We start from the raw sequence: 16,417 nt of genomic DNA on the forward strand, positions 1-16,417 counted from the left end.
CTGTGGATACAGTGGCTCCACTCAGTTTGCTAGTCACTGCTGTACCCTGCCAACCTGCTTCACGCCCATGATGAATACCTAGTCTGTGACATATTGATGTGCATTGCTAGTCAAGTTCTGCCTGTCTCTAGACACCTGTACTTGCTACCATTCTGTGGCTGGAGAGCAGGTGGGCAGTACAGCTCAGTCAGTGTGTCTAAAGCCAGAACTGCCCAGCCTCACAGGATCTACCCCCAGGGAGCTCTGGGAGCCCTGGCCACTCAGTCCTCTCTTAAACTGCATCCGAGTGCCACTGAATTCCACCCCCTGCTCAGTCTGTCAGAGCAATCCAAAGTTTGGGCAGGTGCCTCCTGTAGGGTATACCCTGCTGGTCAACTTTAGCTATGCTCAGCTGCTATACAACATCTGGATGGAAGGGGTTCTATGCCCACAGGCAGCTCTCAAGTGTCTGTGGGTGCTGGATCCCTTCTCTGGAAATCCCAGCCTTACTCAGCTTATCTGGATGAGTTTAGGGCCCTTACGAATGCCCCTGTGCCTGTACCGACCCAAATTCCTCAACTTCCCCCTGTAGCCATGCCAACTGCCTGGATGGTGGTCCTTCTTGCTGCCCACTCCATGCCCACTGCCCTCCCTCTACCTGCCTCTGGCTCCAGTGGAGTCAAGCCATTTTCCCTCTCAGCATCCTGATGCAGTTGCTGGCTCTGGGTGCTGAGCGCGCCTTTCTTCCTTCTTGAGGGTGTGCCTAGGAGGCAGGTCTGTGGACAGGACCCAACAGTGCACAGCTACGCAGTGAGAGGAGTAAGTTTAATGGGAGCCTATGCTGGGCACAGGAGTCTTTGTGGCTCAGAAAGCCCACAGCTGCCCTGGAGGGCAGGCAGATGGAGAAATTAACCTAAGGAACCCAGGTGTGTGTGTGTGCGTGTGTGTGTGTCCCCTACTTTCTAGGTTTGCACTCCCCAGGATTCTGGGGTATGGCTTGAGGGTCTGGCATACACGAGTAGCAGGGCCGCCATTCATCTTCCTGAGGGTCAGGGCTTGGGGACTCTGGTGGGCAGCCAACTGGGTGAGTCTGGTTCTGGAAACCATCCCCGGGTGGTACTGGAGTAACACTGGCCTCCCTTCCTGGGTGTTGTGTGTGTGTACTCTGCTCTTGCTGTGGTATTCTATAGAGCAAGCGTCTTCAGACCTCTGCTTGGCCTGACTTCAGCAGTCAGGTCTCTCACAGATCTCTTATCCTGGTTTCAGGCCTCTCCTCTCACACAGGTGTGTGGCTGTGATGGACACCCGCGGGAACAATTCCCTATCTGACCTGCTCGGGCCATATTGCAGACCTTGCCATTTTGGATAAACCCAACTCCTAGGCATCTTGTCTCAGCCTTCCTTTGTCCAGTGTCCCACTTCTAACTCTCACACAATCTGACATTATTGGACTCTTGTCCTGTCAGCTGTCAAGACAAGATTCACACTCATCTGCAGTTGCTTCCCCAGCAAGGTGTGGCTGCCTTGGATTCCAGGTACCTACTCACTCTGATGCTTGGAATGAGCCCCAGGGGAAGTGTCCTTGTCCAGAACCTTAGGACAGACTGCGATAAGAGCCCTACAATCTTATTGGCTGTTTTGCATTCTTGTTGTGGGCCTCTACCTACCATCTGATCATTGTGGTGGGGAGCTTATCACTAGTGATAGCACTCACCCCCATCCCACCCTTGGGTTTCTCTGCTCAGGCTACACACCACTACGGGAATAGATTAGTCAGTCAAGATTCTTCGGCTTCGCGTCCACTCCTGCCTGGCCAGTCTAGGGGAGCTGCTACTTAGGGGCCAGGCTGTGAGGTAGTGTGAGTGAATGGAAGGAAGCAGAGGGGCAGAAAGACGTCTTTTACAGCATTTGGACTGCTAGACAGGAGGTGCAGCCTCAGCAGAACACGTCAGGGGCCAGCACTTTCCTAAATGGATAATTTAGCAAGAGCTTTGGAACCACGGAAACAAACCTTCCACCTCCATGACTTCTTGCTCCCCAGGGTGGCTTTCATGGGGCTTGGTCCTGACCGAGAGAGGTTTTACAGTAGACTGTTACGGTGAATGGTTCTGAACATTCTCCAACTTTCTTATCTAGTTAGAGGTAGAGGCTTCTAAGAATCTCTGGCTGGAATGCATTTGGCTCTTAATCGAAATGAAAAAACACGAAGACCAGGAAATAGCAGAAATTTATAAGGACTAGCCCTCAAGTCTTCTACTTAGGGGATGCCCTCTCCCAGGTTGCTTTGCTGTGGGCAACATGCTAGGCTGAGAGTCAGGAAAGGTCTCCCAAGGAGTGTGTGGAGGACACTTGTTTTCAGCCTTAGCAGACCCAAGGCCAGGGACATCCAGACCCTGACTGTGACTTGTAACTCAGCATGGATAGCTGTGACATGTAAACTGAAATCACGGCAAAGTGTTATATGACTGGCTGATGTTAACCTAATGGGAGACAATGCTCCTCTGGAAACCAAACCACATCTGGACCTGGGCAGGTAGGTGTCAGGCAGCCATTGTTAGTGGTGGAACTGGCAGCTTTCATACCTGCTGAGTGCTTGGCTGGGAAAGCCTAAAGGGTTGCTGAGTTTCGTCCAAGTGATGGGGCCTGGCAATGTGCTGGAGGAAAGAACACAAGTAGGCAGCAGAGATGGGAGGGCAATTAACGCAGTCTTTATTTACACCACGAGAGCGACAAGTGTGTGATGTGGTACAAACACTGGACCCGGGAGGTGGAAAGAGGTGACCGCCAGAGGGCACCGCCGGTCAGTGAAACCCACCACACAAAAAAAACGAAACAAGAATGAGAAAACCAAACATGACCCCCGACCCCGCCAGGAGGAGAAAGCGCCAAGGAGGGGAGGTCCAGACAATCAAAGAGAAAACAGGCTGTTACAGAGTGAAGGCGGTCGAGGCTGTGGAGCACACACGGCATCATGTGGCAGCGCTCCGGTGGCTTGGACCACACTTCTGTAGTGAGCTCTTGCTGACAGAGGTCAGCCTCCTGTGCATACATGAAAACAGCATGTTTAACATTCTTACAGATCGGGAAACGGTACCTCCTCACTGGAGTGCACATCCCCGAACAAGGCCTGTCTGCATTCTTCTCTTTCCATAGTAGACTTTGATCAACTCAAGGCCGGTGAGGCCATCAAGGCCGGGCGCAGAGCACACCCGGATCCTTGAGAGGGAGAAATAGTTTCCTCCAGTGCCAAGTGTCATTTAGACCTAGGGCTCACAAAGGCCTGGATTGCCCAGTGCAGAACCCCAGCCCCGTGTCTTCTAGAAGGAATGAACCCATCGACACAGTTGTGCTGAGACAGGGACTCACCAGAACCTCAGGTTCTCGACCAGAGGCCAGTGACAGCAGGCAGGGTGCACCTGGCCCTGTGCGGGGAGAGAGAAGGAGAAAACCAACAAAACAAAAGAAAACGCCCCCAGCCAGCTTGACAGACAGGCAGCAGGGTCTGAATGTGGAGCTTGCGTGTGGATACAATCGACTCTCTATCGGTATGTCAAAGGTGCTAGGTAAACTTTTCTTAATGACGAGTGTGGAAGTAGTCCTTTTATTTTTCTTACAATAAAAAGTACAATTTCTTAAGAATAAGTTCAGTAAGACTCAAACTCCCCCCTCTTCTCCTTCAAGGTTTTGTTTTGTTTTACAGAAAAAAATTTCTGCATCTGCAAACATCATGAGAGGGGAGAGAAAGGCATTGTTTCTCCTTCCCCAAAGCTGCCGAGTTTGGCGTGCAAAATCTGTATACAATATAAAGACATGCCGGCGTACGTCCATGCAACCTCCAGGTGTAGGAAACTTAAAAAAATATATTTATATATTTATATCTATATATTTATATATGTATCAATGCCCATAAAATACATGGGCCCAAAGTCTACAAAAAGAAGGATGGAATGAGCACGTGGCTGGGACCAGTGAAGAAGGAATGTTCTGAGGAAAGAAACATGACTGAGTCCATCACCAGTGCTGCGGAGACCACTGCAGGATGGTCCTTCCTCTTGGGGACAGATTTGAAAATAAAGAAAAACTGAAACACTTTCATAAAGCAGCCCTCAAGCCAGAGCCCTGGGATGTCCCAGTGGGTGGTGGCCTTGGGAACAGCCGCCTGCTGGTGGGGCGTGGGCTCTCAGGGTGCAGGTGGAAGCCCCAAGGGTGAGCGAACACCAGCACCCTGAGGACACGGTGCCTTCGGGCTCCCCTTAAAGGGGTGTAAAGTGCTTGCTCCGGCTCCCTTGCCAGCACCCACCAAGGCCTTTGCAAAGGAAGGGAGAAGGTGGAAGGTTCGAGGTCCAGGCAGGGGAGTGCTGTGGTCCTGCCCTGGAGGTCAAGGCCGACCTTCTACCCTCTGCCCTGGGTGATGACTGTGAGGAAGGGCCACACGTGTCTTCAAAGGGGAGAAAAGGCTATATGGTAGGTAATGCTTTCAGCTCCCAGGGAAGCTGGAGTGAGCTGGCTCCCTGGCCAGGCCCCTGCATCAAAGGGTGACTGAATAGGACCAAAGTGAGTTCCTCTCACAGTACCCTGGCCACTGAGTGGCCTGCTACCCATCACCTGAAAAGGTAAGATGATGCTCCCACGAGTCGTGGCTGGCACAAGAGGGCAGGTGGCAGGGTATGCAGAAAATGGACCAAGGAGGCCAGAAGAGCAGCTAGCTGGCCTCTGTCACCATGCAGTGACAAGCAAGGGAGAGGCTGCATGGCTCCCTCAAGTTTGTCCCTTCCGCCAAGGGCCAGAAGGGACACAGGGAGGACAGTCAGGCATGTCCTAAGACCTCTCTACCCACTGTCTTAGCTTAGCACTCATAGCAGCCCAGCGATCAAAAGTCCAAGAATGTGTGCTCAGCCTGTTGGTTAAAAGGTTGACCCAGTTCCCATCTACCCTGTAAATGCCACCAAATTCAGAAACTTAGCTTGATGTCCCTTCTGAGTATCTCAACTTCCTCTCGCCAGTCTGAACTCCACTTTGGAATGAAATTGGTGGCTTTAAGTGCTAGAAAAGAAGTTAGCAGTTAAAAAGTCAGTTGTCATAGAAAAAAAAAAGAGCAAAGACAAAGACTGACTGTCCCTCAGGACCCTGTGTGTTCCTGCAGGACAAGGACAAAGGCCTTGGTTCAGCAGCCACAGGCTACAAACCCAGGGCTGTGGCTCTAGCCAGAGTCCAGGTTATGAGGCCGCAATGGAAATTGCTGACAGGTGCAGGGCCAGGCTCTGGGCAGGTGCTTGTGGACTCGCCTCGAAGGTCTTTGGGAAACTAGAGCTGGAGTTCTATCCTGATGGAGTGGTTACAAGTCCACGCTCATTGATGCTGACTGCCCTCGTGTCTCATGCAGCCTGCCCGCCCTTGTAATACTATGAGTGTTGCGGGGCAGGAGCCCGTGGCTGTGCAGCTCCCGGTGAGCTTGACAAGACAAGGGTGCCACGCAGACCTGCTGCCCAATCTCGAGAGGTTTGCTCTAGAAAACCAAGCATGACAGCAGCAGTCCTGCTCAAAGCAGAGCCCTGCTTGCTGTACAAAAAGAAACAAAATCAAACCATAAAAATAACCTTCAGAGCTAAAAAAAATGTACAAGTAAGAATTTAGAAAGAAAAAGTTTCAGACATTACCACCTTCAGAAAACTGCTGAATGGTAAGGGGAAAAATGTAAAATCCACAAAATAATGTTTTCTTCAGGATCTTTTTGTGAAAAATTCATACAAAAATCAACAGTAAGTTTATATCTTTTGCTATAAAAACTCATCAGGTACATATGTGCATGGAGGCTTGGAAAGGGCAGAGGTTTTGTTAGAAAATAATTAAAATTAAAGTACAAACTGGTAGGGAAATTGCCCAGGGGTGAACATGCTGGCAATCTGGAAGCTGGCCAATCTGGAGCTCAGAAATCCGTGGGCTTCAATCCAGACCCAGCCCTCAGCACCTCAGAGCTAACACACACGTCTTTCGCCTGCCAGGACCTCTGCGGTCTGGATTTATTATATATATTTATATATACTTTGTCTATAAATGCATTATAAATATTTTATCAAGATCTCATAAGAATCAAGTTTCTTAGCTTGGAATACAGTGGAATATATATTATACATATATATATATATTTATTTATACCTAAAATTTAAGCAATACTTCATGCTACCTGCTTTTAATGAAAAGCATTCCGATCGTAACACTGCAGTGTGCCTACGACATGCTTCACAACCGAATGGAGATGCTCAACTGCTATGTGACGGATGAGAAAAGAACACTTTGGATCCGTTTAAAAACGTGTTAGACTTCAAAACTGCCGGTGGCGGTGCCGGCGGCGGCGTTCGCTGCTTTTTGGAACTACCTCACCTTCCTTAAATGGTGATCAAACCAAGCAAGGCTGGCTGGCTGTACTTCGGCCCTCAGGGACAGTGGCTGGTGCCACTCTTGTAATGCCAGGCCAGCATCACTAGACTCAGCCAGCCACAGGACACTGTCACACCAATTCTTACTGGTGTTTTGTTTTGTTTTTTTTTTTTTTTTTTTCTTAAGGCATTGTTCCTCAGACTTCAGAAAACCCAGCCACAAAAAATTCCATCAGAGCAATAAAAAAAGGCACAAACTCGCATCTTCCGATGGCTTCGAGAAGCTCCAGCTGACTCCCAGGCTCCCATTTCTGTTCTGTCCAGTTTTTTATTCTTTGACGTTTCTTCCAACCGTCCTCGCTAAGCTGTGAACCCCCACAGCACCCCACTAAGGTTCACAAGGCAGGCCAGAGCCATAGAAAACTGTTTTGTTTTCTTGTTTTTTTTTTTAAAAAAAAAAAAGCTACAAGATGAGTTGAGTGGTTTACACGGAGACTGTGGGATTGTGGGTAAGAATCAAATGTTAAGCACCAGTTTTAATCAAGTTTGTTCTGTATTATTAGATCTTTGATTTTCATTTTCCTCATGTCAACTCGATTCAGCAACTCTGCCCAAGTTGCCACAAGCTTCTTCCTTTGTGGCTTTCCTGGGGGACCCCACCAGCGTGTGCTTGGCTTCTGCGGCATGTCTGTGTGCCCATGTGTTGCGCGCTGTCCTGTGTTCCATGTGATCTGCCACACCTGGTGTTCGTGTGCGTCTCCAGACCTGTGGTCCAGGGCGGCAGAAAGGCCTCCCGTTGCTGCTACACACCTGCTGTCCCTTCGCACTCAGAGAGAGCACCAAGGCAGGACGCAGGAGTGACACGGGAAAGTTTCTTGGCTGAGCCTTAAGACAGACAGACAAAGGAGAGAACAGCAGCTTCGGCTACAGTGGTGGCTCCTCCTCCATGGGCTCCTCCTCAGATCTGCGGAGAGGACAAGGGGTCGGGCACGGTGCACGGTGGGTGAGGGAGCCCCTGTGCAATCAGGCTCCCTTACCCATAGGGTTGGTTTGTAGAGTCAGTGGGCATGTGTCCTGTCCCTAAAGGGCAAGCCTGGTACAAGGCTGGGCACACAGAGGAAGACTGTCAGGTCCTCATGTACAGCTGTGCTCCACAGGCCCTAGGGATGGTGTGGACAGGGCTTACCTCTTCTCAGCAGGTTTGACGCCTACAGACAGCGAGGCCATGGCGGTGACTGTCTCAGCTTCTTCATTCTCACACTTCTGCGCCTCAATCAGAGAGTGCCCCACAGTGGGGGACAAACGCTGCAGGCAGCGCCAGTACTCACCTGGGGGAAAGGGACACTTATTGTCTTCCCCACCTCTGCAGGTCAATGGGGTCCTATAGAGACTCACTTGTGCCTGAAAAGTGCCTTTCTGAAGGGTGCTGGCCAGCAACGCCTTCACCAGCATTGGCCTTGTGTGCAATGTCTGCACTGCAGGCCACCTGAGCACAGGGCTGTGGACTGTCGTGGGACCCGTCTCTCTACGCTTATGGGACACTGCCTTACTGTGTGGGTGGCCATAAATCCTGGGAGCAGGGGCATGGAGATTTGCTGGCACCCAGACTCAGGGAGTCTCCTACCTGGACCCTTATAGATGCTGCGGCTCCATCAGATCCAGGTTCACACAGGGGGCCTTGCTTAAGGAGATTTTTAGAATCAGGGCATCAGCTGAAACAGTGTTGAAGGCAGAACTAAAGGGTCCAGGAGGGAGTGGGGTGAAGCCTTCGGGCGTGCACTATGTGAGCTTATGTACCAGGGTGAGCATATCAGGGGGCCAGGCAAGGAGTAGCAGGTGTACCTGAGGCAGGGTGATGTGTGGATGATGTCTGGCTGTGGACCTGTTGCCTGGGACTTGTTGTCTGAACTGGGGATGGGTTCTACCCTGTGCTCGGTACCCCTAGCACAACACAGATTTCCAGTCCAAGTAAGTTCTGTGCAACTGAACCAAATAGCTTGAGACCATTGGTGCCCAGGTTCTTTTGAAGCCTGGTACAATAGGACCTGGTTCTGGGAGTCTCTCTTAGCTCATATCATGCCAGGGAAGGTGAGGAGGCCTCGTGCTCCTGCCCTGGGCCCCACGATGACTCAGCTACTTACTGTGGATGCCCATCACTTTTTCCATGGAGTGGACAGCATTGGCATTGGGTCTCTGATGTAGAACCTTTTCTGGCAGAGGCTCAAGCTGTAAGAGAACAGATCTATTAGATGGCAAATGACCAGTGTATAAGCTATGTAGACATTAAATGGTGTCCACCAGAGACAGCACCTCACTCCCAAAGATATAGTCATTTGTAGGGAAGATGAAGTAACTCTAGAAAGCCAGTATGACTTGGTAAGTTTTAAAGAGGACTTCCTACAGGTCGTCTCTCCTTAGGGTACACTGGAGTATACTCCTGGGTTCCCAGGAGGTCGGGCCCAGGGTAGGCTGCATACAGGATGTCAGCTTGGCATTATCTCTGTGTGCCAATGAGAGTAAGGAAGCTACACTTGCACTACCTGCCCTGAATACCCAAGGGTCTTGGAATCTTGCTTTTTTTCTCGTATGTGGAGAAAGAAGGGAAGTGAGTAGGCCTCTCACAGATGAAACTCCTAACAATTGGGCATAAAGTAAATAAGTAGCAGGGCCCCAGGGCAGAGTGAACATCAGCACAACAGCTGTGTGTGTGTGTGTGTGTGTGTGTGTGTGTGTGTGTGTGTGTGTGTGTGTGTGTGTGTGTGTGTATGCACATGCGCCTACAGCCCAGGGAGACCAACAAAGGGAGAACTAAGGGAAACTGGGTGGAAGCTGTAAAATAAAGTGACCCAAGAGTTTCCTGGCTCCAACCTGCCTGGACAGCTGCTGTGTATAGCTGCTAGACTTACCTGGCCAAAGCCACTGCCGCCCCTGTGTGACATCCACCCTCAACCAGACTGAACATGAGTGCTGCCAACTGCACCCCAGGAAGCAAGGACATTTCTCAACAAAGAGCCAGCAGGAGCCTGGGGCAGGTAGAGCCAACATGGTACCCTCAAGCCATTCACCAACAAATGAAACAATGGCTGATGCCAGGGTGGGCAGAAAAATACCAGAGAAACTTGCAGTGCTTGATGAAGCCACAATTAGGACCTGCTTAAGGACAAGCCACAGGGAGACTAGAGGACACACAGGGTCAACTTGGAATAGCGCCCCATGGCCACAGGAAGCAGGCTGAGCAGTGAGATAACACAGCACCTGGAGTATAAACTGAGCGCCAAGCACCAGCATGTAACAGTAATTGTGCATGTGCAAAGACACATTCCTGGTGGAACTGCTAATAATTCCATGAGGTAAAACTTACTGCTTCCCTACCTGTACCTCATACAGGGGAAAAGGTGGCTTCAAATAAGGGCTGGTGATTGAGGTGAACAGTTTACTGTGTAGCCCCAAGGTATATTGTTGACAATGGCCACTGGCATCATCTCCCTCCTCCAGTTCATCACCACAAGCAAAATCTCACCCTTACTTTCCATGTTGCTGTGATAGGAGGAAGGATTTGATTGGCTCAGAGATTGAGGGCTCAGTAAAGCCTGGTGGGAGGTGCAACCACAAGAGCAGCCTCAGAGGCCTCACAGGCCCTCACAGGCCCTCACAGGCCTCACAGGCCTCACAGGCTATCAGGCAGGAGCACACGTGTGAATACAGCCAAAGGTTACACAACTTCCCCAACGGCCTCAAGCACACACGCTTGTAAGAAGCATCTCATGCTCACACTGGCCAACATAAAATGCTGAAAATCCTGACCAAAACTTCCTCAAGTCATCAGAGTCATGAAAAGGAATTGGGAAGTTGGAAGACTGACAGGCAGAGGGGTACCAATGGTGCAAAGAATCAAGGACAGATGGTGGGTGGGACACAGCCACAGGGGAGAGCTGGTTTTTAGGCTATGACAAGGACTCATGCAGTGGGAAGGCTGGCTGGCAAGAGAAGAAGGTTTCTGAGTGGTGTGTAGGAACGTAGGCATTGTCACTGATGCCGTTTCCCAAAAACAAAGTCCATTCAGATTATCAAAGACTGCAGTCACACCTGTTCAATGTGTTTTCAATGGCGAACCTGACCTGGTGGACAGGAACCACACAGAGCTGCAGACTGTGTCACTGCTAGAGCATAGGTAAGCTTCGAAGTCCAACCCCTGATGCTGCAGCTAAGGGGAAAAGATGGTGCAGAAGTCAGTGCTCATGAGAGAGGCCCAAGAGAGCGCTTCAGGAGCACTGAAGGAAGGGATGACTGTTGACTTTACAGAGCTGGGGAATCCCAGGCCCAGGTGGGAAGAGCCCCACAGAGACAAGACACCAGAACTCTATAGGTATTGGAAACCACAGAATATTAAAGGCAAACAGAATTCTGAAAGTAGCTAGGGAGAGCAGGTCATCTCCACAGTGGGGTGGCAGGGCATACACAGCAAGGGCAGTGGCTTGATATTGCTTGTGCCAAGAGGAGACCCTGGCTACCTGGAATCAGACGCCTAAGGATACTGTCACCACCAACAAGATGGAACAAAGGTATCTTCCAAAGCAAAGTGGGATGCGGCCCACACTGGCCCTTTTCCTAGAGAAACCCACAGGATGTTCCTGAGACACAGTAAGAATGTCCTGAAGAAGGCAGGAAATGAGGAACAATGGGGGAAGAATCTGAGTGCCATGTGGCCCAGACCCAACGTGGGTGACACACGACAGTGACAAAAATGTCCAGTCAGTGAAATTTAGTGAGGGGAAGGCATGCAGCCTGGGAGGGGCTGGGACTAGGCTGCCAGTTTGGCAGAGAAACATGCAAGACCTAGTTAAACTAGAATTTTCGAAGAGCAACAGTTTCTTAAACACAAAGAGGTCACATGCTCATTCTGGAGATTTCAGAGAGGCCACTGTGGCCCAGGTCTCGGCTCACTCAGGATATGACACTTCCCAATCCTGCTGAGAGTGCTGGCCCACGCCGAGGGTGCCGGCTACACATCTTTCAACGGGGCACTGGCAACATAGGGAACCTTCATAGTAAGAGAAGGCAAGGAAGGGAACTTGGGAGCTACAGGACAAGTCAGATACAATGAGTCTTTTTGGAAGTGACCAAGGTCCCATCTATGGCAGATCGCTGGTATACTAACAGAACCCTGTAAGGCTGCATTAAAAATGAGGGCAGTCAGAAGCCAACAATAAAAAAGAGTCACTGGGCACAGCTGGCCAAAAGAAGGCCAGGTGGCATCTTGAGTGCTTGGCATAGAGATTTGAGGGCAGACTGTGGCTGGATATAAAGAAGGTTGCATGGCCATAACAGACCTTCAGTTCACCCAAAGAACAGGACTCTTGACTCTTTTTTTCTTTCTTTTTTTTTTTTTTTTCGGAGCTGGGGACCGAACCCAGGGCCTTGGGCTTCCTAGGCAAGCGCTCTACCACTGAGCTAAATTCCCAACCCCTCTTTTTTCTTTTTTAAAAAAAGATTTATTTATTTATTAAGTACACTGTAGCTGTCTTCAGACACACCAGAGGAGGGCATCAGCTCTCATTACAGATGGTTGTGAGCCACCATGTGGTTGCTGGGATTTGAAATCAGGACCTCTGGAAGAGCATTCAGTGCTCTTAACCGCTGAGCCACCTCTCCAGCCCAGGACTCTTGACTCTTAATCTATCTTTAGTAAGAGAGTCTTAAGATGGGTAGTAGTGAGAAGAGACACAAAGAAAATTCCATCATGGTGAGCGATACCAAGAGGCATTTTTGAGACACAGCAGACAAATCAGGGCAGGAAGCAGGAGTGACCAAGGGATCGGCAAGCTTATTTGGGGGACATGTGTGATTCCAATAGCATGTGGAATATCTGTGCTGACTGACCATAGCAGTAGCCCATCCAGGTACCCCTCACCAACCATACTTCATCTTTGTATGACAACAGTCTGTTAGGAATTGGTAACAGAGACCATGAATGTTCATACACACACACACACACACACACCCCAGCAGGTGACTCAGTGGACAGTGTGTGTTGTGTAAACATGAGTGAGGACTGGAGTTTAGGTTTAAGGCCCTTTGAGGATAGGAAGCAAAGGAAGCCCTTCAGCTATGAGGTCACGGTGCAGTGCAGATGTAGTATGTGCACATCACTTAAGACAATGCCCAGAGCACACTTGTGTGTAATAGCGCATGCTCACAAAGTTCACCAGCGGCTGTAGGGGCTTTTTCCAGAACCCTGGTCCCTCAGCTCTCTTACCGCCTCCCTTGTATCACGCTTTCCCTAGATTAACTTAAGTTTGATAGGCACATCTGGGGCACCCTAGGCTACGTGCTGCCGTGTGCAGCATGTTCACCATGCTACAGCTTATGTGGTACCCAAAGCCCCCAGCCCCTCTGTTTGGAGTGGTGCTAGCACCGTTTCTAGTGTCTAGGGCCTGCCTCTCCCAGGCACTGTTTTCACCTGTGCAGTGCAGCGGCTGAGCAGATCGCCCTGGTCCAGGGCTCCTTCCCAACAGGAGTTCACAAAGAATGGACCTGGGTGCCGGCTGTGTCTGCTCTCTGCCAGTGCCAGCTGCTTAGAAACCTTCAACTGCATTTTCTTCCCCTTTTCTAGAAAACACTGCCCCATGACAGCTGACACGAAAGCTGGAAGGGGTAAGTATGGTGGCTTTCAGCAGTGAGAGGCGCTGTACCTGCCAGAGGAAGGACACAGGACAGAGAGGGCGAGCACTCTACGTGTTCACTTGAGAACAGAGGAAGGAGCAAATGGCAGCCGTGGACACTGGGATCTGACGGTGAGTCTGGACTCCAGGCGTACAATCTGTGTGCACGACTGCATTTAGAGATCTGCCAGTGTCACAAGTAAAGCACCTACTGAATGGCAGCTCCAGTCCAGTGATGGGAAGGAGATGTTATCTCCATGTATAAGAGATAACAACCCTTTCTTAACCGATACTGCTCTTCTGTCTGCCACAGTGCTCATCAACTGTGGGTTTCTAAGGCATTGAAGTCTAAGGATCTTCAGTCACATCTACCCCTGTCACCCACACTCGCCCCCGCCACTCACCAGAGTCACTAATAGTTTCCCTTCCTGTCACATCTTGATCTCACTGTTTCTAGATTTCACATGTACAGCACTGTGTGAAGGCTGTCCACTCCACTCCATGCTTATGTGTATCTGTTTGTACTGGTGCCATATGGTTCTCATACCTGAGCTCGGTAAGGACAGAGCACAAAAGGAATCGTTGCAGGCACGTCTCCTTGATGAACAAGTAAGAATGCAAAATACTGGGAAAGAAGTACAAACTGAGTTCAATGGCGCACTAGAAAGATCATCCATGATGACCCCACTGGATGCGTTTCTCTGGTAAAGTGACGGTGCAGTAATGCAGCACAGACACAAACCATGGGAAAGCACGTGGTTGCTTCAAGAGATGCAGAGAAAATCTTTGCCAAATTCAACGTTGCAACCTGGCAGAGGTGTGGAAGGAGCTTGAACAGTGGGTTAACAACATCAGGATAGCGAAGCCCTCGTGAGAGACCCACATGCTGTCCACCACCACACACTTAAATCAGTGTCTGGGGGCTTAGCCAGGCACCAGGACAAGAGAAAGAAATGGGGAAGAGCAAAGGAGTAAGTCAGATTATCCCTGTCCTACAACACTTCTATACCTTAAGTCCTTTTTTCGATTTTTTTTTTTTTTTGTGTTTGTTTGAGTTTTTTTTTTTTTTTTTTTTTTTTTTTTTTTTTTATTTATTTATTTATTTATTTATTTTTTTTATTAACTTGAGTATTTCTTATGTACATTTCGAGTGTTATTCCCTTTCCGGTTTCGGCAAACATCCTTCCCTCCCCCCTTCCTTATGGGTGTTCCTCCCACCTCCCCCCATTGCCGCCCTCCCCCGACAGTCTAGTTCACTGGGGGTTCAGTCTTAGCAGGACCCAGGGCTTCCCCTTCCACTGGTGCTCTTACTAGGATATTCATTGCTACCTCACGAGGTCAGAGTCCAGGGTCAGTCCATGTATAGTCTTTAGGTAGTGGCTTAGTCCCTGGAAGCTCTGGTTGCTTGGCATTGTTGTACCTTTTTTCGATTTTTAAACTAAGTTTATTTATTTATTTCCTTTACAACCCAATATCAGCCCTTCTCCTCCCAGTACCCTCGCACACAGGTCTTCCCCAATTCCCTTTCAGAAGGGGAAGCCCCTCTCTGGGTGTCTACCCCTCTATACCCCACTTTAAAAAAATTTAAAGACTCTACCAAAAAATCCTTAGGTCTGATAAATCACCAAAAGAGGATACAAAAGTCAACACAAAAATCAATACTTTTAACTATGCATTAATAAACCTGCTGAGAAAAAAAATTCTATTCATAGCCTGTTCAAAACTGAAAATAAAATAAACTTAAGATGTGAGATACCTCCATAATGGAAGTCATAGAACACTGAAGCAGAAAACCTGGGAATGGAAAGACGGTCGACATTTGGATTGGGACTCAGCAATGTGAAAATGGTTATAAAACTGAGAGCTCTGCACAGACTTGGTGCAGGTCCTACCTAAATTCCGATGACATTCATTCCGGAAATCCAGTTGGAAACACACACACCGCGCAGTCAAAGCAATCCCCAACAGAAATTAATACCGGAGGCACCAGGGGGCTCGGCCCCATGGAGTACGCCAGAGCCACAGGAGCAAAAGCAGTGTGGTTATTCCTGGATTCAAAGCTATTTATTGAGCAATCTAGAAAGTGCCAATTACTGCTCTGGAAACCTGGAATCTATCAGTGAACGAGACGCCACCCCAAACATTATATAATCCAGGGAGACAATATGCACCAAGCACAAAGCAAGCGCTACACAGACAGTGGGGAATCCAAAGTACTATGAGGAACAGAGCAGTGTGGAGACGCAGAGTGTGAGCGGTTCCTGACCCAACACTTAGGGTGGGCCTCCTGACCAAGTGGGCCAAACGACCCATTCCCAGGTTTCAAAGGCCTGAATGGAGCTGCTTCTGCAGGGTGCCCTTCATTGGCACTGCCACAACACACTTGGCCACCCACTCCCTGCAGAGTACAGCCTTGACAACAGCGGGCTGGAATGAGGCTCACAGGAGGATGCCTGTCCTAGTGTGGGCTACCTAGCTGTGTTTTCTACGCTGGAACTCAGGAAGGCATTCTCATGGGCACCGAAGGCCAGTTGGAGCAGCTCAAATGTCACTTGCTTTTCATGGCTGGCAGTAGGAGAGTCTTCGTTTTACCTCTGAAGACCTCCATTAAGCGAATGCCATCCTCTGCTCTCTCCCATCAAAGCAAAACTCCTGGGAAGAACCACTTACATCCGTTCCAGATCCTAGAGTCGATACATTACTCCTGTGAGCCTGACGGTCAGGGCACTGGTCAACTGTCCATAGGAGAAGGCACACCCATTCTTTCCAGGAATCCTGACTCAGGCCTTCTGCCGCATCCTATTGGCCAAACACTGCCTCTCTTCTGGCCTCTAGCTGCACACTTAGTTCCAGCTGAGTCTTATCAGGAAACTCTGATATAACTGTGTCTAAAGAGCCCGGAGTTTCCTTTTGTCCCTTCTTGTTCTGGATCTACACACAACCCACAGGAGATGGCCCTGCTCTGTCTTCTGTTGTTACCTGCGACCCAGCATCATGGAGGCTGCTGTAACACTGCCTGGTCCAAGCTCTGCTCTGACGGTGAGGTCGCCGGTTGGCCTACTACCAGGCTTATCGTTAGCAGGGCCTCTGTCAGGCATATGGGCAAACCCTTTGTCAGGGCGGTAGGAACCAGAGCCTTAGTACAGCTCTTGTACTGTCTTTGTCACAGAGTCAGTCAGGTTTAAGAGTGTAGACTCACTTCTGAGGCTGTAACAACTGAAGGCTCTCACTCTGTCCCAGCTTCAGGGACTTGAGCCTGTGCTTTCAGAAGGTCACCCACTTTGCTGGGGTATGTGGGCCTGGGCAGGCGGTCACAAACTTCTACCTTAAACAGACTCTAACAGCGAGAGGTCATAGATCACCTGTCCCTTTTCTGGTTGGCCCCAGGCTGTATAATAG

At 49.7% G+C, this 16,417-nt stretch overlaps 1 protein-coding gene across 7 annotated transcripts in view; it reads right to left on the reverse strand.

Annotated features, from left to right (window-relative positions):
• Positions 1-2,665: 2,665 nt before the first annotated feature.
• Hdac4 (histone deacetylase 4) overlaps positions 2,666-16,417 on the reverse strand; it is a 248,115-nt gene continuing 234,363 nt past the window's right edge. For all 7 annotated transcript variants that reach the window (XM_032901651.1, XM_032901653.1, XM_032901650.1 and 4 more), the window contains 3 exons: positions 8,498-8,582; positions 7,543-7,684; positions 2,666-7,320 (listed from right to left, as the gene is read on the reverse strand). In XM_032901651.1, coding sequence (XP_032757542.1) covers positions 7,281-7,320; positions 7,543-7,684; positions 8,498-8,582 — 267 coding nt within the window. In that variant the 3' untranslated portion in view covers positions 2,666-7,280. The remainder of the gene's footprint in view (positions 7,321-7,542; positions 7,685-8,497; positions 8,583-16,417) is intronic.

Source organism: Rattus rattus, chromosome 4 (genome assembly GCF_011064425.1).
Source record: "Rattus rattus isolate New Zealand chromosome 4, Rrattus_CSIRO_v1, whole genome shotgun sequence".
Classification (NCBI taxonomy): domain Eukaryota; kingdom Metazoa; phylum Chordata; class Mammalia; order Rodentia; family Muridae; genus Rattus; species Rattus rattus.